Here is a 24,215-nt window from a genome sequence, read left to right as displayed (position 1 = left end):
TTTGATCTATTTCACTCAGAACTACATTTATTCGACGAGGAATTCAATCGTGATCATGAATGCTTTATATTTGGTTGGGAAACCACATATCGTGGATATCGTTAGAGCCCCAAACATTTAAATGTGAATAAATCTTTTGTGTTTCGAACCATTGCTCGCTGCCGGCCAAAAAAAATGGTAATAACACCAGCAATGATTCTGTAAGAGAAGGCCAGGTTTGATAGAACATATGCGAGAATGGATGCAACACATATTGGAGTTCCAAAAAAAGTGTGTTTGGGAAGAGCCAAGGAGTTGCTTCGCCTGCACGAAAGTAGCCAGTTACCGAATTTGGTTTTCTCCATTCCAATTTTAGCAGTTTGAGAACAAACTAAATGATGGGGTTCAACTGCTAAAGAGGTCAGTTGAAAATGTACACTCTGAAAGAAGTTTTTTTTTCCTGAGGAACGAAATTTTAGACAAGAAAAGATTTCGTTTGGTGCTAAAAGAAGTTTTTTAGTGCCATATAAAAAATATCGATAGAATCATTCAGTTTCACAATCAAATGCTCTTAAAAAATAATTTATAAGAAAGTGGACTTTCGTTTGTGTAATATTTCGTTCCTGAGGAAAGTATCGAAATTGGTGCAATTGGTGCAACCCGAACTCAAGCTTCGCCAATAGGTTAGGATAGATATAGTGGGAGTTCCAAACCTGTATTTGACCACGGTTTTAGCTTGCACCAACAAGCGAAATATACTACTTCTATTAAAAGAAAATTAAAATTTTTAAATATATTGAATTTTATTTCTACTGAAAATTTTGTCAAAATTTTATTTCTATAGAAAATTTTGTCAAAATTTAATTTCTATAGAAAATCTTGTCAAAATTTTATTTCTATAAAAAAACAATTTGTTAAAATTCTGTACCTATAGAAAATTTTGTCAAAATTTTATTTCTATAGAAAATTTTGTTAAAATTCTATGTCTATAGAAAATTTTGTCAACATTTCTTTTCTATAGAAAATTTTGTCAAAATTTTATTTCTATAGAAGATTTTGTCAAAATTTTATTTCTACAGAAAATTTTGTCCAAATTTTATTTCTATACATAATTTTATCAAAATTCTATGTCTATCGAAAATTTTGCCAAAATTTTATTTCTATAGAAAATTTTGTCAAAATTTCATTTCTATAGAAACTTTTGTCAAAATTGTATTTCTATAGAAAATTTTGTCACAATTTTATTTCTAAAGAAAATTTTGTCCAAATTTTATTTCTATAGAAAATTTTTGCAAAATTTTATTTCTATAGAAAATTTTTGCCAAATTTTATTTCTATAGAAAATTTTTGGAAAATTTTATTACTATACACAATTTTTTGCGAAATTTTATTTCTATAGAAAATTTTGTCAACATTTTATTTCTAACGAAAATGTTTGCAAAATTTAATTTCCATAGAAAATTTTTGCAAAATTTTATTCCTATAGAAAATTTTTGGAAAATTTTATTTCTATAGAAAATTTTATTACTATAGAAAATTTTGTCAAAATTTCATTTCTATAGAAAATTTTGTCAACATTTTATTTCTAAGGAAAATGTTTGCAAAATTTTATTTCCATAAAAAATTTTTGCAAAATTTTATTTCTATAGAAAATTTTTGGAAAATTGTATTACTATAGAAAATTTTTGCAAAATTTTATTTCTATAGAAAATTTTGTCAACATTTTATTTCTAACGAAAATGTTTGCAAAATTTTATTTCCATAGAAAATTTTTGCAAAATTTTATTTCTATAGAAAATTTTGTCAAAATTTTATTTCTATAACAATTTTGTCAAAATTTTATTTCTATAGAAAAATTTTGCCAAAATTTTATTTCTATAGAAAATTTTGTCAAAATTTCATTTCTATAGAAACTTTTATAAAACCGGATATCTATATAAAATGTTGTCAAAATTTTATTTCTAAAGAAAATTCTGTCCAAATTTTATTTCTGTAGAAAATTTTGTCAAAATTTTATTTCTATAGAAAATTTTATGAAAATTATATTTTTATAGAAAATTATATCCAAATTTTATTTCTATACATAATTTTGTGAAATTTTATTTCTACAGAAGAGTTTTTTTTCCAAATTTCATTTCTATAGAAACTTTTGTCAAAATTATATTTCTATAGAAAATTTTGTCAAAATTTTATTTCTATAGATTTTTTTTTTTTGTAAAATTTTATTTCTATAGAAAATTTTTGGAAAATTTTATTTCTATAGAAAATTTTGTCAACATTTTATTTCTAACGAAAATGTTTGCAAAATTTTATTTCCATAGAAAATGTTTGCAAAATTTTATTTCTATAGAAGGTGTATTTCTATAGAAAACTGTGTCAAAAACTTATTTCTATAGACAATTTTGTCAAAGAATTATTTCTATAAAAAAATTTGTCAAAATTTTAATTCTAAAGATTTTTTTATTTCTACAGAAAATTTTGTCAAAATTTGATTTCTATAGACAATTTTTTCAAAATTTTATTTCTCTAAAATTGTTTCTCAAAATTTTATTTCTCTAGAAATCTTTCTAAAGATTTTATATATATATATATATATATATATATATATATATATATATATATATATATATATATATATATATATATATATATATATATATATATATATATATATATATATATATATATATATATATATATATATATATATATATATATATATATATATATATATATATATATATATATATATATATATAGAAAATTTTCTCAAAATTTTATTTCTATAGAAATTTTTGTCAAAATTTTATTTCTATAGAAAATTTTATTAAAATTTTATTTCTATAGAAAATTGTTGCAAAATTGTATTTCTATAGAATTTAAGTGCCTCGTGGTGTTACAAAATCTACCAAAACATCAACAATTCTACCAATCTACCAAACAGTAAAAAAATCTACCATTTTTGTAGAATTCTACCAATTTTGGCAACCTTGGATTAGACCCATGACCCTTTGTATGAAAGGCGTACATGGTAACTATTGCACTACGGTGGCTCCCTAGTGACCGATGGTCTTCCCCCATCGTATTCATCGACTGTGGGTCAAAATAAATGCCTAATATTGTCGGAAAAATATTCTATAGACAGTATTGAATCCCCGGGCAGACAAACGTTTAGGATGCACAGCATACACTGAAAAAAATATTGACGTAATATGAAAGATTATTCAACTTAAATTTTAGGATTCAAAATTTACGCAATGCTAAGTACAGAATTCTTTAAAACAATGACATTTTAATTAAATGAAAGTTTATAATCCTTGCTTCAAAATTTTTTTCATTAAATTTAGGACACAAATCTTGAAATTTTCCGTCTCTCTGCTGAAGTTGTAGATCTTTGAAGTAAGACGAAATTCCCTTAAAATAAAGAAAGACATTTTTAATTTAAAGAAATCGTCTTTAACTCAACTGACATATTGAATTTTTAAATTTAAGATAAAAACGCTTCAAATATAGGCTAAGACTTATTTTAAGGATTTGCATCTTTGGTTTGAAGTTTTTTTAGCATTAAGAAAACTGTTTTTACTTTGAAGTACCTTGTATAATTTGGATTTTGAAATTGGAATTTGTTTGTACATAAATACCTTTAATATATCGCAAAAAGAAAATAAAAACTCGATGAATGAGATCTGTGTCCAAATTTAATTTATTTGATCCTAGATTTAAAGCCAGGGAGGTCCGTAAAAAATGTCTTTATTTTAAAGAAGCCCCATCTTTGGCTCGGAATCGATACCAAAATCCTTAAGGGAAGGTCAAAATCTTTGGATCCAATTAAACTTTTTTTTGAGTATAGACTTTCCAAAAGCACTCGCAACCATCGCACTCAGCATTCTTCAACGAAAAGTCGCCAAAAAAGGTGAATCCTTGCTTCATTTCTACAGCACCAAAATCTCTGGATCTAAATACGTTGGACTTTTGCGTCTGGGTCATTTTGAAGAGTAAGGTTGGGCACTAAAAACCATGAATTGTGAAAAATATGGAAGTGTCCATTATGTCAAGACGGCGATTCGCCGGAATGACCGACTATACCGCAAAGCCATTTTCTTGCACCATGTGATGACTTTGTCGGCCATAATTCGTGTCGAACAAATCTAAACAAAAATGTCTTTAGCGCCATACGAAGTTCAAGATGAGGGTATTTATGGTAAAATATGCAAATTTTAAGAAACGATTTTGTGGGAAATTTATTAAATCTTTATGCTTCATATGTGTAAACATATTTTTATCTTTTTTAGTCAATGTGATTACCCCTAATATGAAAAAACATATTCACTTAAATCTCTGTACTTGCTTCACACACACCGTTTAAAACACCAATACACGATAGTCAAAAACAGGTAATACACCTTGTCCACTTACTCACATCAAAAACATTGCTTGTGACCATACTCATGTTGGCACTTGTGGCAATTCCAAATGATTTGGGTCTTACATATTGCTCTGCATGTGCCTCATTTTCAGTCTGTAGAATATGGGTCAAAATGTCAATTAGACTTCTGCCACTTGTTCATCAAATCCACTTAAAGATCCGAAAACATCATCATCTCTAAAGGGTTCTTAGGGCCTTTAACCCTTGGGGCTTGGTTCTGTTTGTACAATCAAGACAAAGTTGTTGAGATATATTATCCTCCTCAGCAAATAAAACAAAAAAAGGTTAAAGAACAAAAAATACACCATTGATGTTCATGACCATTGATGATGTTACTGGAGAAGTGATTTTTGATGATTGGAGCAAACAAATCTCTTGATATGTCCATGATTACCAGATTGCTTCTGGTAATAAAGTCATTAATCACAGCTAGTAGTAGGATTGTAGATTTGTCAATAGTATAGGCAAACAAAAGTAATTTCTCTTCTGGAGAAAGACATATTTGAGCCAAGGAGGTTTACATTTGCTTGGTAAAATTGTTTCTTTCAGGCTAAACAAAGTTCGTTGGGGATTAACGTAACAAGGTGTACCATAAATAAAGATTTTTTTATATTAAAAGAAACGAAGTTTTATTTTGCATTTCGCTATGTCAATATGTCAATCAGAAATATCGGTTACTAAATTTTGTTGAATTTTTTTATACCCTCCACCATAGGATGGGTGTATATTAACTTTGTCATTCCGTTTGTAACATCGAAATATTGCTCTAAGACCCCATAAAGTATATATATTCTGGGTCGTGGTGAAATTCTGAGTCGATCTGAGCATGTCCGTCTGTCTGTTGAAATCACGCTAACTTCCGAACGGAACAAGCTATCGACTTGAAACTTGGCACAAGTAGTTGTTATTGATGTAGGTCGGATGGTATTGCAAATGGGCCATATCGGTCCACTTTTACGTATAGCCCCCATATAAACGGACCCCCAAATTTGGCTTCCGATTGCTCTAAGAGAAGCAAATTTCATCCGATCCGGCTGAAATTTGGTACATGGTGTTAGTATATGGTCTCTAACAACCATGCAAAAATTGGTCCATATCGGTCCACTTTTACGTATAGCCCCCATATAAACGAATCCCCAAATTTGGCTTGCGATTGCTCTAAGAGCAGCAAATTTCATCCGATCCGGCTGAAATTTGGTACATGATGTTAGTATATGGTCTCTAATAACCATGCAAAAATTGGTCCACATCGGTCCATAATTATATATAGCCCCCATATAAACCGTTCCCCAGATTTGATCTCCGGAGCCTCTTGGAGGAGCAAAATTCATCTGATCCGGTTGACATTTGCAACGTGGTGTTAGTATAAGGCCGCTAATAACCATGCCAAAATTGGTCCATATCGGTCTATAGTTATATATAGCCGATTCCCAATCACACAAAAATTGGTCCATTTCGGTTCATAATCATGGTTGCCACTCGAGCCAAAAATAATCTACCAAAATTTTATTTTTATAGAAAACATTGTCAAAATGTTATTTCTATAGAAAATTTTGTCAAAATTTTATTTCTATAGCAAATTTTGACAAAATGTTATTTCTATAGAAAATTTTGTCAAAATTTTATTTCTATAGAAAATTTTGTCAAAATTTTATTTCTATAGAAAATTTTGTCAAAATTTTACTTCTATAGAAAATGTTGTCAAAATTTTATTTCTATAGAAACTTTAAACTTAATTATATACGTATTTAATCGGCCCTTTTGTAGTTTAATATATACCACGTATGGACTCTGTGGTATATATTACGTTGTTAGGAAGTTTCAAGATACCTTGCCATCGGCTTCAGTAGAAGTTTCTACGCAATCCATGGTGGAGGGTACATAAGCTTCGGCCTGGCCGAACTTACGGCCGTATATACTTGTTTTTTTTTTTTTTTTTTTTTTGTAAAGGTGGTTATTAAATTCGAGTTTAGCCGCTAAAATTGCAATTAAGTCAAGTGAGAAAATTATAATAAAAAATTATAAGTATAAAAATATACCCCTTTGATGCAACTTTTATTAAAAATTGATGGGGGAATACCCCAAAGCTAACTTTTCACAAAGTTCATATTCTTTTTAATGGATTATTAGCGAAAAGTAATCGAGAAAAATGGCGATTTTAGCTAAATTCGAACTTAATACCTCCCTTAATATGGGAGTCTGTATAAACTGAATATTTACGTGATATTAAAGATTATGCAACCTAAAAAACCTAAACCTTAAAAAGGATACTCAATTTACAAAATATTAAGGACAAATTTGTTTAAAATAATGAAATTTTAATTAAAACAAGTAAGGAAAGTCTAAAGTCGTGCGGGGCCGACTATATTATACCCTGCACCACTTTGTAGATCTAAATTTTCGATACCATATCACATCCGTCGAATGTGGGGGCTATATATAAAGGTTTGTCCCAAATACATACATTTAAATATCACTCGATCTGGACAGAATTTGATAGACTTCTACAAAATCTATAGACTCAAAATTTAAGTCGGCTAATGCACTAGGGTGGAACACAATGTTAGTTCACGGACAGACGGACATGGCTATATCGACTCAGGAGCCCACCCTGAGCATTTTTGCTAAAGACACCATGTGTCTATCTCGTCTCCTTCTGGGTGTTGCAAACATATGCACTAACTTATAATACCCTGTTCCACAGTGTGGCGCGGGGTATAATAAAGTTTATAATCATTGCTTCAAAAATGAAATATATTAAATTTAGACCACAAATTTTGGAAATTTGCGTCCCTCCGTTAGAGCCGTATGTCTTCAAACTAAGACAAATTTTCCTTAAAGTAAAGAAACACATTTTATTTAAACAAATCGTCCTTAAATTAACTGACATATTGAATCTTTAGATTTAAGAAAACACGCTTCAAATATAGGCTAAGTCTTATTTGGAGGATCTAGAATCTCTGGTTTAAAGTTATTTTGGAATATTGAAGACATTTTTTTCTTTGAAGTATCCGTTTGTACATGAATAGCTTTATTAATATACCGCGTACAGTGAATGAAAATTCGATAAATGAGATCTGTATCCTAATTTTAATTTTTTTTGGTCCTAGATTTAAAGCCTGATAGGTCGCAAAAAATGTCATTATTTTAAAGAAACCACATCTTTGGCTCGGAATCAATCAATCAATTCTTAAGGAAAGGTCAAAATCCTTTGATCCAAGAAAACTTTTTTTTTTTTTTTGAGTGTAGAGCAGGCTCACATTCCAGCTAAACTAAATGAAAATTAAATTACATGTACATAAATAAAAAATAAATTCAACTAAATTAAATAAAATTACATAAGAAAACTGGCACTGAATCGAATTCTAGTCGATTGAATTAAAATTTTTATATTTTCCTTTGTGTTGCAGGTGAAATCCGATCATCGATAGCACCACGCAAACCCGAACGTACAGCCAGTATGCGTGAACGTGAAGCACAGTTGGAATTGGCACGTAAACGTCATATTGGAGGAGGTGGAACAGCATCGGGTAACAACAATGGCAAGGAAAACGTTGATACTATCTCGATTTGCTCGTCAAATGGTGACAATGTATCTGCGGAACAACAACAGCATTCCACAAATCCCAATGGTTCTTCAACAACAACAGCAGCAATGACAAACACCAAATCTCTTGGTAATATGATTAAAAATGCTCTTGGTGCACAATTAAATGGTTCTGGTAGTGGTGGTAGTACTCGTCTAGAAGGTAAACCACCAAGTGGTAGTCGCACCAGTACCTTTGAACGTAAAAAAAACGAGGCCAAACCAACCATATCGAATAAATTGGAAATATTTGAAAATACTCATGGCGCTGGAAATAATAACTCATCATCGGATACTTGCTCCATAGCCAGTGATGGACGAACCAATAGTTTAAAAGATAGTGTACGTAAAATTAATAGCACCATTGATAATTATCTAAAGGATAAAAGGGACTATGAGAATATGTACGAATTGGTCAAGAGTCCAGCATCACCGCCACCTCCACCAGCCCGATCGGCTGAATTGCAAGCCACGCAGAGGTTAATGCAGGCTAGACGAAGAGAATTGGATACCATATCGGTAGCCAGTTATACAAGAAGTGAATATGGACCAGTGAGAAATTTCGGACTCAATAATAGTTTGGGTAAGACGGAATATGGTTGCAATAAAATTAAATATACTAATGTCCAATTTTTTTTTTCTATTACAGCTAATATTCCACGCATGATATCGGCTTCATATTGTGGCAGTGAAATGGGTGATTTGGATATATATTCTCCTTACAGTTATTATGGTAGTGAAGCTGGCGGAGATATTGCCACTGACATTAATGATAGTGTATGGGGTGTTCCTTCGGTATGTTCTATAATTGGTTATTTGCTTATCCTTTGCTATATTGAGGATCTTTTTGCATTTTTGCAGGGTATGAAGAGCCGTGTCAAAGCCACAAATCGTTTGCGTATGCGTAAAGGCCGCAGTGTTGTTCACAAAACTATCGAAGATAATTACTCCGCAGTGGTTGGGGCAAATCATGAAGCATTAGCACAAGTTCTAGAACAAGTAAGTATGAGAAATTTTAAAATGAATTTAGAAATAGGAGATATTTGGCATAGCCAACTCTAGGATAACCTTAATATTACTCAAAACTACTCGTCATTTCAGTTGTCAAAAAATTAAACAAAATTTTAAAGCATACTTTTAGGCAACTCCATCAATATAAACTAAAGTACCAGGGTTTAAAGTTTTGCGAGAACATTATATTTTATTTAGAAATAGAAGTAATAGCAACGAATAGAACTTTAGCCTCTGTCCTACAATATTGCTAACAGTATGGAAAGTTAAATTCGAAAATTATTTTTTTAATGAAAATATAAAAATATGGAAATAGGAATCTCAATCGAATAGCAAACATTTTTAGTTTTGTTTATATAAGATATTTGAAGTGAACTAAGGCGCTACAGTTTGATTATTATGTGGAGATGTAATAGTTGTAGCAATAGTGCCAAAGTGTACGATTTTTATACTGCATTTTGTTAACCCTTTGACTACCGATGTACACTCAGGAGGACTTTCTATAACGACACCAAACTTGATTTCATTCCCACGGCGGCGAGTTCTGTGTACCGGATTGACCCGATGGACCCCATCCATTGGCCAGCGGATGCCACATCAGTGTACGTGTTGTTTCGTCCTTCTTTTTGTGTTGAAGAAGGTGCACCCCGGGGAGCCTTCTCCGATTGCTGTTGGTCCGTGCGGGGATAGAGGAGAACCCCGGACCATGGTATAGTTCATGGTCCACCTGATCCACCACCGTTCGGTTTTGGTCAGGTGTAACCGGTGTATGGAGTGGGTGCACTTCCGGAACTGCTCCGGCTTAACATCGCTGCGGGAATATAGTCATACTGACTACGTGGCAGGATGCTGTGCCAACGATAGCAGCAGTGGGTCGTCTGACTCTGCGACCCCCTTCGACATCTCCCATACAACAATATTCTCCGCCGCAGCATCTTACACCCAATATTTTTGTTCCAGTTCTGGATAGTGCATCGTTTTTGCAACTTAATTGCAACGGGCTCCGAGGTAAGATTAGCGAAATCGTGGACTTTATGAATCGGAAAAGGATAAGGGTCGCGGCGATTCAGGAGACTAGGCTGAATTCCACCTGCAGCCTACGCCATTGTGATGGATACAATGTGCTTCGAAAGGATCGCACAAGAAGTGGAGGTGGTGGCCTGGCTTTCATAATACACCGTTCCGTGCAGTATAGACCTATCCCGCTTGTGCCAGACACTAGTGACCCGTATATGGGGGTAGCAGTCAAGTCTGGGGCTGCCGAGATAGAGCTATACATTGTGTATATACCGCCGGTTGGTAGCTGTGCTCCAGGTTATAGCCCAAACATTGAGTGGCGGGCATAACCGATTGGTTCTAGGAGACTTTAATGCCCACCATGAACTTTGGCATTCACTCCTAGGTAATAGCCAGAGAGGCATAGCTTTGGCAGAGCAGATACATGACTCCACATTTGGCACGGTGAACGAAGAGGCCCCACGATAATTATGGGTGACTGCAGCAGTTCGCCAGATTTATCTTTAGCGTGGTCTGATAAATGACGTTTCGTGGCAACCCGTCATTTCATTGGGATTGGATCTCCGAGCCGACGACACACCACAATTTACCGCAGCCGAAGTTACAAATGTTATCGACAGCGCGAAACCATCCAAGGCGCTGGGCCCCGATGGAATGTCAATGCTAATGCTGAAGCATCTGGGAATACTGGGAGTTGAGTACCTGACCAGACTCCTCAGTTTGTCCTTGGAATCACTCATTATACCCGATGTCTGGAAGATGGGAAGAGTGATTCCAATACTAAAGCCAGGCAAAGATTCGATTAAAGGTGAATCATACAGACCGATATCCCTCTCGCCAGTAGCCAAGACACTTGAGGCACTACTCCTCCCCAGCCTTGTGGAGAATTTTCCAGCTGCCCACCATCAACATGGATTCCGTAAGGTACACAGTACGACGACAGCCTTACATTCCATATCGACACATATCAATAGGGGACTTAATCAGCCCAAGCCGTGTCACAGGACGGTCCTCGTGGCGCTTGACCTATCGAAAGCTTTCGATAGGTTTGAGGTGTCCACGCCAGTGTGGACACCTCAAACGAGCGATACGCAGTGGAATATCATACAGACCTGTCAGAACGCTGCCCTTAGAACCGCAACAGGATGTCTCCGCAGTACACCCCTGGATCACCTTTATGCGGAGACCAAGATCATCCCAGTGCGTCGACACAATTACATGTTGTCAAAGCAGTACCTCTTGGGTTGCCATCGAAGTTGTCATCCGAATCACCATCTTGTGGATAGACAACCTCCACCCAGGAATGTAAGGGTTGATCTTCACCTTCTAGAGCCCGAGATCCAGCGTTACAGAAGACAGCCTCTAGATCAGGCAGCATACCAGACAGGTCTGAACAGGATTCATGAGGATACTCTAGCTGAAGCGGTGAGAAGCTACAAGGTTAATCATGTTCTCGGAGTCCGACCGCCGCCCATAGCACCAGAGGAGAGAGACCTCCCACGGCAGACCAGGGTAGTTTTGGCCCAACTAAGATCAGGCAAGTGCAGCCGCCTCATTTCATACTTATCAGTGATTGATAGCAGCGTAGCTGACGTATGTGCCATCTGTAATCAAGGGCCACATGATACTCGTTACCTTTTTCCTTGCCCAGCTAAGCCTACCCGTCTCACTAACAGATCACTCTGGACATATCAAATCCTTGTCGCAGAGTTCCTTGATCTGGCTACCAGCTGAACTACACAAGCATAGAACAAAATGGATGAAACTACATTAAAAACTGTTACTACAACATTTCCCCAGTTATTTTCGATTTCTTTCTCGGTTTTATTTTATAGTAGAGGCTTAAATAAATGAAAAGTTTTAATTTTTAATATTTATGAGTACTAAAATGAATTTTTACAAACTTCTTTAAAATTAAACGAAAACGACGAAATGTTGAGACAATTTTTCTACTGTACGTCTCTAGGTTAGGTTAGGTGGCAGCCTGATGTATCAGGCTAACTTACGCTATTCAGACCATTGTGATACCACATTGGTGAACTTCTCTCTTATCACTGAGTGCTGCCCGATTCCATGTTAAGCTCAATGACAAGGGACCTCCTTTTTATAGCCAAGTCCGAACGGCGTTCCACATTGCAGTGAAACCACTTAGAAAAGCTTTGAAACCCTCAGAAATGTCACCAGCATTACTGGGGCGGGATAATCCACCGCTGAAAAACTTTTTGGTGTTCGGTCGAAGCAGGAATCGAACCCACGACCTTGTGTATGCAAGGCAGGCATGCTAACCGTTGCACCACGGTCACTTTACTAGAGACTATACGTCTCTAGTAAAGTGACATTCATAGCTGATATTATTTCCTATTTTTTTGTATTATTTCTCACACTTCATTAGATATTATAGGCTAAAAAGCATTTCCAAAGATGTTCTTTATTTTAACTACACAGGAAGTCTTTTAATTCAATTTTTATAACTCGATATTTTCACATTTTTAATGGGTAATTTTACTTTTTTGGTTTCAAATATGATAAAAACATAGCAAAAATTATTAAAATGGTACGAAGTATTTCAATTATGTCGAAAAATCGTAAATCTATTCTAGAAAAAATATGAATTTTTGAAAAAATCTTAGGTCAAACGGTTCAGATAAGCGTTAGAATGCATTAAAAATCATAAAAAGTTATAAAAATTACTTATTTGGCAAAACATCATAAAACACACCAGACAAAGCTAAAGAAATGTTTAGCTAATCGTCTTAGTGACTAACATCTTTCTATGGAAAGGTCATAAAATTACACTAATAACCGATCATTGCATACTTTTAGGCTCTCACAATTTAAATACAACCGACAACTGAACACCATTTCTATTTCTTGCTATTACAGCTCCAGCAAACTCCCATCATCCCACCAGCACTAAGACCCTTGGCCAATGCCATAAATTTACGATTTGAAGATTTTACCATTCTCGAAGGTGCTCAGGCATTTGTAGTGGGTAAAAAAGCATTCCATGCTGCCTTATGGACAACAGCGCCTGTTACTCTAGCCCTATCGGCAGATTGCAATCAATTAGCCGGTATTGGTGGAGAACTCAGTCAACTATCAGGAGGAGTATCGGGTGCACTAAATCCCATAACAGAATTTTGTGATATTGTGCCCAGTTTTAATTTGCCATTAATGCCAACGACAGAGGTGACACTACTGCAGGCTACCATATCGGTATTGCCACGTTTACAATTGGATACTTTGCAATCGATTGGAGCAATTCTAAAGGGTAAATCACAAGTATTGGATAAAAGCAATTTCAATTTCCGTGGTTCCATACCTAATTTGACCATATTGAAAGATGCTTCTTCTGCAGTGAATGGTATCACTTCCAGTATAGGCCTACGGAATGGTATGTCTGTACAAAATCTTACAACACTGAATGAGGAAACCGGAGGAGCAGACATGAGTCTCAAGATGATTGAACAAGAACAACAACAGCAGCAGCAAACTGGTAGTGGATCTACTAATAACGGCATGCCAGCCTTTGATGATGTCATGACACGGGAAGTGGCATTCATAATGCTCCAACTTATTAATGGTATGAAACATTTGCAAGTCAAAGCTGTTGAAGAAATGCCATTGAGTCTATCGAATGTGGTGCTATCCAAGGAATACGATAATAAAGATGCCCAGGCCCGTTTATGTGTATTGCAGGGGTAAGTTTTTGGCCCTAACTGGGAAACAGGGTCTTCTGAATGGAACGAAGTAAGACGAAAAAGCATTCTGAAATAGTCAAGATGAAATGGAATGGAATATGAAATGAATGAAACTGAAAATTTCGTATAGAAAATATAAAAATTAAATTTTTATATAAAATTTTTCAAATTTCCTATAGAAAATTTCAAAATTAAAATTTTCATTTTGGGATTTTCGTACAGAAAAATAGAAATTTTTGTATAGAAAATTTCAACAAAAATTTTCCGTATAGACAATTTCAAAATAAAATTTTCTTATGGAAAATATTTTATTTAAATGAAATTTTCAAATAGAAAATTTCAAAAGGAATTTTTCGTGTAGACCTTTCAAAATGAAACTTTAGGTATAGAAAATTTCAAAATGAAATTTTCGTATAGAGAATTTCATAAAGAAATGTTCGTATAAAAAATTTCAAAATGAAATTTTCAGATAGAAAATTTCAAAATCAATCTTCGGTATAGAAAATTTCAAATTTAAATTTTCTTATAGAAAATTGCACAATTAAATTTTCCTATAGAAAATTCTAAACTAAATTTTCATATAGAAAATTCAAAACTAAATTTTCATATAGAAAATTTCAAACGTTAATTCTCGTATAGAACATTTCAAAATTAAATTTTCGTATAGAAAATTTCAAAATTAAATTTTCCGTATAGAAAATTTCAAATTTAAAATTTCTTATAGAACATTTCACAATTAAATTTTCTTATAGAAAATTCAAAACTAAATTTTCATATAGAACATTTCAAAATTAACAAAATAAAATGTTCGTATACAAAATTTCAAAATTAATTAAAATTTCTACATAAAATTTTCGTATAGAAAATTTATTTTAGAAAATTTAAAAATTAAAAAAAAAACTTAATTAAAATTTCAAAATGAAAAATAAAATAAGAAAAATAAATAAAATTTTCTTATGGAAAATATTTTAATTAAATGATATTTTCAAATAGAAAATTTCAAAAGAATTTTTCGTATAGACCTTTCAAAATGAAACTTTATGTATAGAAAATTTCAAAATGAAATTTTCGTATAGAAAATTTCAAAATCAATTTTCCGTATAGAAAATTTCAAATTTAAATTTTCTTACAGAAAATTTCACAATTAAATTTTCCTATAGAAATTTCAAAACTAAATTTTCGTATAGAAAATTCAAAACTAAATTTTCATATAGAAAATTTCAAAACTAAATTTTCATATAGAACATTTCAAAATTAACAAAATAAAATGTTCGTATAGAAAATTTCAAAATTAGTTAAAATTTCTACATACAATTTTCGTATAGAAAATTTATTATAGAAAATTTAAAAATTAAAACAAAAAAAACTTAATTAAAATTTCAAAATGAAACTTTCGTATAAAAGACGACAAAACGACATTTGCATATAGAAAATTTCAAAAATAAAAACAAAAATTAATTAAAATTTCTAAATGAAATTTTGGTATAGCAAATGAAAAATGAAATTTTTAATTTTTAAATTAACTATTAAAATGAAATTTTCATATAGAAAAATACTCGTATAGAACATTTCAAAGTTAAATTTTCGTTTAGAAAATTTCAAAATTAAATTTTTGTACAGAAAATTACAAAATTAAATTTTCGTATAGAAAATTTCAAAGTTAAATATTCGTATAGAAAATTTAAAAATTATATTTTCGTATAGAAAATTTCAAAATTAAAAACACAACTAATTAAAATTTCTAAATGAAATTTTGGTATAGAAATATTCAAAATAAAATTTTGGTATAGAAATATTCAAAACAAGATTTTCGTATAGAAAATTTCACAATAAAATTTTCAAAAGGTAATTGTTATAAATTCAAAATAAAAATTCAAAACTAAATTTTCATATAGAAGATTTCAAAACTAAATTTTCATATAAAAAATTTCAAAATTAACAAAATAAGATTTTCGTATAGAAAATTTAAAAATTAAAAAAAAAAACAAAAAAAAACTTAATTAAAATTTCAAAATGAAACTTTTGTATAAACGATGACAAAACGAAATTTGCATATAGAAAATTTCAAACTTAAAAACACAATTAATTAAAATTTCTAAGTGAAATTTTGGTATAGAAATAGTCAAAATGAAATTTTCGTATAGAACACATCAAAACAAGATTTTCGTATAGAACATTTCGCAATAAAATTTTCAAAAGATAATTGTTATAAATTCAAAATAAACTTTTCGTATAGAAAATTTCAAAATGAAATTTTCCTATAGAAAATTTCAAAATGAAATTTTCGTATAGAAAATTCCAAAATAAAATTTTCCTATAGAAAATTTCAAAATGAAATTTTTCTATAGAAAATTTCAAAATGAAATTTTCCTATAGAAAATTTCAAAATGAAATTTTCCTACAGAAAATTTCAAAATGAAATTTTACTACAGAAAATTTCAAAATGAAATTTTCCTATAGAAAATTTCAAAATGAAATTTTCCTATAGAAAATTTCAAAATGAAATTCTCCTATAGAAAATTTCAAAATGAAATTCTCCTATAGAAAATTTCAAAATGAAATTCTCCTATAGAAAATTTCAAAATGAAATTTTCCTTTAGAAAATTTCAAAATGAAATTTTCCTATAGAAAATTTCAAAACGAAATTTTCCTATAGAAAATTTCAAAACGAAATTTTCCTATAGAAAATTTCAAAATGAAATTTTCCTATAGAAAATTTCAAAATGAAATATTCCTATAGAAAATTTCAAAATGAAATTTTCGTATAGAAAATTTCAAAATGAAATTTTCGTGTAGAAAATTTCATAATGGTTTCTATAAATTTTTATAGAAAATTTCGAAATTTAACTTTCTTATAGAAAATTTTGAAATGAAATTTTTTTATAGAAAATTTTCATACAGAAGTTTGAAATACAAGTGAAGTTTCCTATAAAAATGTCAAAATATCGAAATGACAATTTTGGTATAGAAACTATTTTATAACCTTATAGAGTCAAAGCTAATATTTTTTCTTTCTATTCCATCTAGCAATCACCATGACGAGGAAGAACCTATGGGTACTCTTTGCAAATGCGCTCACATTGCCTTAACCGAAATGTTGCCCACAACTAAAATGACTCCCATTGTGGCAGATATTCTTCAACAAGATCGTTCCGAATCATTATCGAAATCGAAATCTGTTCTTGAGTTTATACTTTGGGGTCCTTCGGACGTTCAACTAACTGGATCCACAAAGGAACGTGAAACAGCTCTACAACGATGGTTGGATTTGGAAAGAGCTACAGTCTTACATGGTTTGGTACGCACCCGAGTTGAATTAACCGTATACGATGAATGCCACTTGATGTTCTTGGTACGATCTACGGCCAAAATTATGAATGATGCGGCGAAAATCATCTCCAATTATCAAGAGCTACAAATGAAGAATAACCAGTCAAAGGATTGAAGAGATCCATGTGGCACTAACCTAGTTTTAATTTAGCCAATAATACATTTGTAAACATATCGATCAACGAATCTAAATATTTTCAATTGGACTTTTTCTAGAAGGTCTTTCTTAAAAAGAGTAATCTAAAATTGGATTAAAAAATACAACTAATACTTCTAAAACCTTACCATTAATCTTTATCGGCTTACCCACGAAAGTAAGCGTGTGCCAAATTTTCATTTGTAACGAAATCTTGCTCAATTTTTAAGAAAATGTTATTTTCGAAATTCTTAAGAAAAAGATTTTTATTTATTTTTGTTTGTTAATTTTTCGTTTCATTTTATATACGTATATGTTTTGTTTAAATTTAAGTTGAAATAAAAACACAAATAGGAAAAAAATAAATTAAATTATTTAATTACCTCCTTGGTGTGAGGATATTAAAAAATTTAATTTTTTGGTTTTCTTTTATTTTCATGCCCAATTTGAAAATGAAACGAAAATATTATTATTTGTACTACTTAATTATTATTATATTTTTTATATTTAAATGAAACTTATGCTATTATTATTATGATTTCATTATTGTGTATATTTATGATTATTAAATTTAATTTCATTTAAAATGATTATTATTTTTTCATTTTAATTATTACTATATGGAGATAATTTCTTTTTTATTTTATTATTATTTTTATCATTATTGGTGTTTGCGAACAAATTTATAAAATATCCAATATCCCATATCGAATCAAATTATACAAATCCAATCAATCATATATACATACTTATGCAGCATATATAATTATAAATTATATACAATTTATCTATTTTGTAATAAATCAATATTTATATTATTACATATTTATTTCAAATTGTTATGTTTTATTTAAATGAAAATGGGGGGAAAGGGGACACACACAATTATTCAAATTATTTGAGGATTTAATAAAATATTGTTTTTTTTTTTGTCAAGGTCGATTCCTTTTTAATTGTGATTACCATATTGAATCGCATCCTCAGAGAACTACAATAGATTGTTAGAAATTACATTTCATAAATATCACAGTATTAAATGTTTTTATAAAATATTATTGAAAAAAATATCGGGCGGGCATTTCTACATCTCAATTTTCTAAGTAACAGGCGAACAGAAAATTAAAACAGTAACACAAGCAAACAGTTTGGACAACCAGTGGTGCCAACTGTGAAAAGTTTTCGGCATTTTATTATTTTTATTAGACAGGCATTTCTACATCTCAATTATCGAAGTACCAGGCGAACAGAAAATTCAAACAGTAACACAAGCAAACCGTTTAGACAACCAGTGGTACCAACTCTGAAGAGTTTTCGGCATTTTATTATTATTATTAGACGGGCATTTCTACATCTCAATTATCCAAGTAACAGGCGAACAGAAAATTAAAACAGTAACACAAGCAAACAGTTTAGACAACCAGTGGTGCCAACTGTGAAAAGTTTTCGGTATTTTATTATTATTATGATTAGATGTGCATTTCTACATCTCAATTTTCCAAGTAACAGGCAAACAGAAAATTAAAACAGTAACACAAGCAAACAGTTTAGACAACCAGTGGTGCCAACTTTGAAGAGTTTTCGGCATTTTATTATTATTATTAGACGGGCATTTCTACATCTCAATTATCCAAGTAACAGGCGAACAGAAAATTAAAACAGTAACACAAGCAAACAGTTTAGACAACCAGTGGTGCCAACTTTGAAGAGTTTTCCGTATTTTATTATTATTATGATTAGATGTGCATTTCTACATCTCAATTAATCCAAGTAACAGGCGAACAGAAAATTAAAACAGTAACACAAGCAAACAGTTTAGACAACCAGTGGTACCAACTCTGAAAAGTTTTCGGCATTTTATTATTTTTATTAGACGCATTTCTACATCTCAATTATCGAAGTACCAGGCGAACAGAAAATTCAAACAGTAACACAAGCAAACAGTTTAGACAACCAGTGGTGCCAACTTTGAAGATTTTTCGACATCTTATTATTATTATTAGACGGGCATTTCCACATATCAATTTTCCAAGTAACAGGCGAACAGAAAATTAAAACAGTAACACAACCAAACAGTACAGACAACCAGTGATGCCAACTCTGAAGAGTTTTCGGCATTTTATTATTATTATTAGACGGGCATTTCTACATCTCAATTTTCCAAGTAACAAGCGAACAGAAAATTAAAACAGTAACACAAGCAAACCGTTTAAACAACCAGTGGTGCCAACTCTGAAGAGTTTTCGGCATTTTATTCTTACTATGATTAGATGTGCATTTCTACATCTCAATTATCCAAGTAACAGGCGAACAGAAAATTAAAACAGTAACACAAGCAAACAATTTAGACAACCAGTGGTGCCAACTCTGAAGAGTTTTCGGCATTTTATTATTATTATTATTAGACGGGCATTTCTACATCTCAATTATCCAAGTAACAGGCAAACAGAAAATTAAAACAGTAACACAAGCAAACAGTTTAGGCAACCAGTGGTGCCAACTTTGAAGAGTTTTCGGCATTTTATTATTATTATTAGACGGACATTTCTACATCTCAATTTTCCAAGTAACAGGCGAACAGAAAATTAAAACAGTAACACAACCAAACAGTATAGACAACCAGTGATGCCAAATCTGAAGATTTTTCGGCATTTTGATAAAAATATTACTGAATACATATCGCACGGGCCTATCTACATCACATATTTCTTTTTAAATATCAAGTGAGCAGAAAATTAAAACAGTAACTCAACCAATAACTGTGGTGCCAACTCTAACGATTGTTGATGGTAAATTTTGCGAATTAATTTATGAAATATCCAATATCCCATCCCATATCAAATCGAACTATACGAGTATATAATTATAAATTATATACAATTTATCTATTTTATAATAAATCAATATTTATGGTATTACACATTCCATTCACTTGTTGTGTTTTATTTAATTGAAAGCAAATAGGGAAAAAGGGCGAAATTATTAAAATTTTTCAAGGATTTAATAAATTAACATTTTTTCAAGGTCGAAGGGAGCCACCGTGGCCACAATGCCACAATGGTTAGCATGCCCGCCTTGCCTACACAAGGTCGTGGGTTCGATTCCTGCTTCGACTGAACACCAAAAAGTTTTTCAGCGGTGGATTATCCCACCTCAGTAATGCTGGTGACATTTCAAAGCTTCTCTAAATGGTTTCACTGCAATGTGGAATGCCGTTCGGACTAGGCTATAAAAAGGAGGTCTCTTGTCATTGAGCTTAACATGGAATCGGGCAGCACACAGTGATAAGAGAGAAGTTCACCAATGTGGTATCACAATGGACTGAATAGTCTAAATGAGCCTGATAGATCGGGCTGCAACCTAACTTAAGGTCGAAGTCTTTTTGAATTATTTTATTAATTTATATTTATTTACTTATTTATTTTTTCAATATTTCGCTTTTACCACATTTAATCGCATCCTCAGGGGTCTACATAGATCTAAATATTTTTATAAAATATTATTGAAAAAATATCGGACGGGCATTTCTACATCTCAATTATGCAAGTACAAGGAGAACAGAAAATTCAAACAGTAGCACACCCAATATGTTAAATGAATAATATAGACAATCAGTGGTGCAAACTCTGACGATTTTTCGTTATTTTGACGATTTTTTATGGTACATTTACTATATGAAGATTTTTTAATTCACGTAAATATGAGTTGACATATTTTATTAAGACTTGACTATTTTTTCAAATCTGAAAAACGATTTTATGTATATTTCTCGAGTTATGCCAAACATATTTTAATAACAAAATTATACATGATTTAAATAAGCATGGAGAATAGGAAAAAATTCTGTCAAGAGAAATTTTGTTTTAGACACATTTAATCAGAATATGTGTAGTGACATTCTAAATACTGTTTCTAGTCAAATCATAAAAATAAAGCTATGTTTAAGAAATCTGAAAGCCAGATGACTGAATTAGAGATTTATACCGTATAGTTCCTATTTAAGTCTGTTTCGTGTAATTGAAATTAATTCAAATGCTTTTTGTTTCAATAAAAAGTTTAAATTCCCAATATTTCGATATTCGGAATCGCTAATTGTATGAATTTGTTATTCTTATAACGAAAAAAACACATACTCTAGGACTCCAATACAATTGTAGTTTGAACTTATCATTAAAGGGACTATACTACGAAGATTTAAATTTAAAGGTTTCAGGGTTAAGAAATTATAGCCAACCAAACATTTGCGATTCCGAATATCGGAAGATGGGGATTTTCTTTCTAAATCTGTATTTTCGGCTATTTTGAGGATTTATATGTAACGACCAGAGGTGATCCACATGAAAATTTTTTAGTTAATCGACAGTTGAAAAGTTGTAAACGTCGAAAATGTCATATAAAACTAAAAAAAGTAGTAAATGTCATAAACCCTTAAATTCTTAAATTAGTTTTTCAGTATTGGTACATGTTTACGAATGTAAAATTTTTTAATATTAATATTTTGAATCTTTTTTTATAAGAAAATTTTATTTAATTTTTTTTTTTATAATAGAAACATAGACTTAAAAAACCTTTGAACTCAACTAGTTTTCGAATTGTTTCTTGCTCTTTTTTCTCAGATTAAGTCATTCGGCAATACAAAAATTCCCAAAAAAATTATATACTCGTACGAGGGCAGTTCGGAAACTTTTTAGACTAGCACAAAAAGCGGGGTATAAACAGAAAAAGTTAAGTGTTTTGGAAACTTCCATCTCTGTTATGAACACATGTTAAATTTTGTTTCGATCTGGAAACTCCTTCATATAGAAACAGGTGTTCAAAAAAGACGCATCCGCAATTTTTTTACAATGGAAAAATTAGAAATGCGTGCTGTCATTAAATATTTATATAAAAAAGGTTTATCGGGACAAGAAATTCATAATGATATGGTGAATATGTTAGGTGAAAGTGCTCCTTCATATGCAACAGTAAAAAATTGGGTTGCTGAATTTAAACGTGGTCGTACAAGCATTGAAGATTAACCACGTAGTGGACGTCCAAAAAAAGCAACAACAACAGAAATTGTAGCCAAAGTGCTTGATATGGTATTAAATGATCGACCCACCTTATTCTCCTGATTTAGCTCCCAGTGACTTTTACTTGTTCCCAAATCTAAAAAAAAAATACCTTGCTAGCAAGCGTTTTACCTTAAATGAAGATGCAATTCCGAACCGCCCTCGTATGTCAAAAACTAAGTGCTTTACATAAATTTTCGACGTTTTCGGTTTATAGTAAAATATGTTATAAATGTATGTCAAATACGTCTAAGACCATCGCTGTGACGACTTAAATTGATTTTATCGAAAAATGTTTTAAAGATTGACGATTTTCAGCGCAAAACAGTTGGCACCACTGTAGACAACACAAAGCTTCTGTACTATACTCGTCAGCTTTATGGATTGCACTGAGTTGTTGCTACTATTGCACGATGACAGTCAGTGATGTTCTCTGTGTCGAAGTTCATTCGTTTATTTGTAGAGATATGTACATTGTTTCTATGTAGGGTTTCTAATGTAAACATTTTGTTGTAATTGTTTTCTCTTTCTAATATTCTTACACATTGGACCCAAACTTTGACGATGTAAGAATATTAGAAAGAGAAAATAATTACAACAACAACTAATTAACTTCAATGTTGACACTGAAAACATCGCTCACTGTTACAGGCATTTGCTTCGGACAAGGAAACAAAAAATACATGGTAGTGATCATCGTGCAATAGTAGCAACAACTCAGTACAATGCACACAGATGATGAGTGTAGTGAATCTATACTATTGGGTTGTTACTGTTTTAATTTTCTGTTCGCCTGATACTTGAAAAATGAGATATGAGATATGTCCGTGCGATATTTATTATATTTTTTTAATAGTTTATTTAATAGTGTGATATTTATGAAATGTAATTTCTAAAAATGTATTAGGGGTACTAAGGATGGGATTTAATAGTTAATCGCGAAAAATTGGGACAAATAAATAAACAGGACACCGAACATTAATTCCAACAAAGAAGGTCGAAGAAAATAAAAGAAAATATAAATAATTTGAGGTTTTAACATTTCAAAATAATGAACAAAAAATTTCTTTGGCTCAATTTTAATGAAATTTTCTTTGAGAGTAATTAATACTGGTGACATTTATGAGAGTCTCAAAGTTTCTGGGCAACACTCGTAGAATTTTTCTGAATCATTAAAACCAAGATGACCTTTGTAAAACGAAATTTTCTTTCATATTATGATACCCAATTTTAAATCGAATCTCTTAACTACGTATAAGGACAAAACGACCTTATTGGAAAGTTTGTCGGCTTTTGGACAAGAAAAAAAACTTTCTTTGACCTCACCACAATATTTTTTTCAGTGTAGCCATCAACACATACAACAAAGCAGTTATATTTATAAAGCATAGTTTTGGGCGCCCACGAGCCGATGTAAAGAAACTTTATTTAACAGAAACGAACCTTTAGTTGGGCACTTTCTTAAAAATACAACTTTTGGAAACGAAAATAATGTAATTTTACATATATTCCAAGATTTCGAAAAGATGTCCGGCATTACATACACTATGATACTTCAAAATGTATCTTATTAAAGACTTAAAGCCAGAAAAGTGCTTGATATATACGAAATGGGCTGTTATTTTGGAATAAACATATTTTTTTTTATTGCAGAAATAAAAATTTTGTAATAAAAAAATTTTTGGTTTTAAAAGCTTGAAATTTTGGAATAAATTCACAAAACTCAAACAAAAGAAAAACGTTTTCGATACATGCTTTCCAAACGTTTTTGTTTTTTCGTGTATCTTCAACAACTTGTTGAAATTATTAAAATTCACTATAAAATGGAAAACTCTTTTTAAGGTTGTTTTGCGATACATCAAAAATCTACAACCTGGACGGAAAAACATTCGACCGCTTTTTTTATAAACTGGCCAAATTGCTAATACATACATTAGACCTCGACCGAAGTAGTTTTGTTTGCCAAAAAAATAAAAAACAA

The 24,215-nt window shown here is 31.3% G+C and overlaps 1 protein-coding gene across 1 annotated transcript in view; it reads left to right on the top strand.

Moving 5' to 3' along the window:
* LOC142222435 (uncharacterized) overlaps positions 1-18,022 on the top strand; it is a 319,623-nt gene extending 301,601 nt beyond the window's left edge. The window contains exons 5-9 of the mRNA XM_075292576.1: positions 7,816-8,574; positions 8,641-8,786; positions 8,853-8,990; positions 12,903-13,720; positions 16,748-18,022. Of these exons, the coding sequence (XP_075148691.1) occupies positions 7,816-8,574; positions 8,641-8,786; positions 8,853-8,990; positions 12,903-13,720; positions 16,748-17,165 (2,279 nt within the window). The 3' untranslated portion in view covers positions 17,166-18,022. The remainder of the gene's footprint in view (positions 1-7,815; positions 8,575-8,640; positions 8,787-8,852; positions 8,991-12,902; positions 13,721-16,747) is intronic.
* The last annotated feature ends 6,193 nt before the right edge of the window (positions 18,023-24,215 follow it).

This window comes from Haematobia irritans, chromosome 1, assembly GCF_050003625.1.
Source record: "Haematobia irritans isolate KBUSLIRL chromosome 1, ASM5000362v1, whole genome shotgun sequence".
NCBI lineage: Eukaryota > Metazoa > Arthropoda > Insecta > Diptera > Muscidae > Haematobia > Haematobia irritans.
Note: the sequence above shows the minus strand (reverse complement) of the source record. Positions and strands in the feature narration are given on the sequence as shown.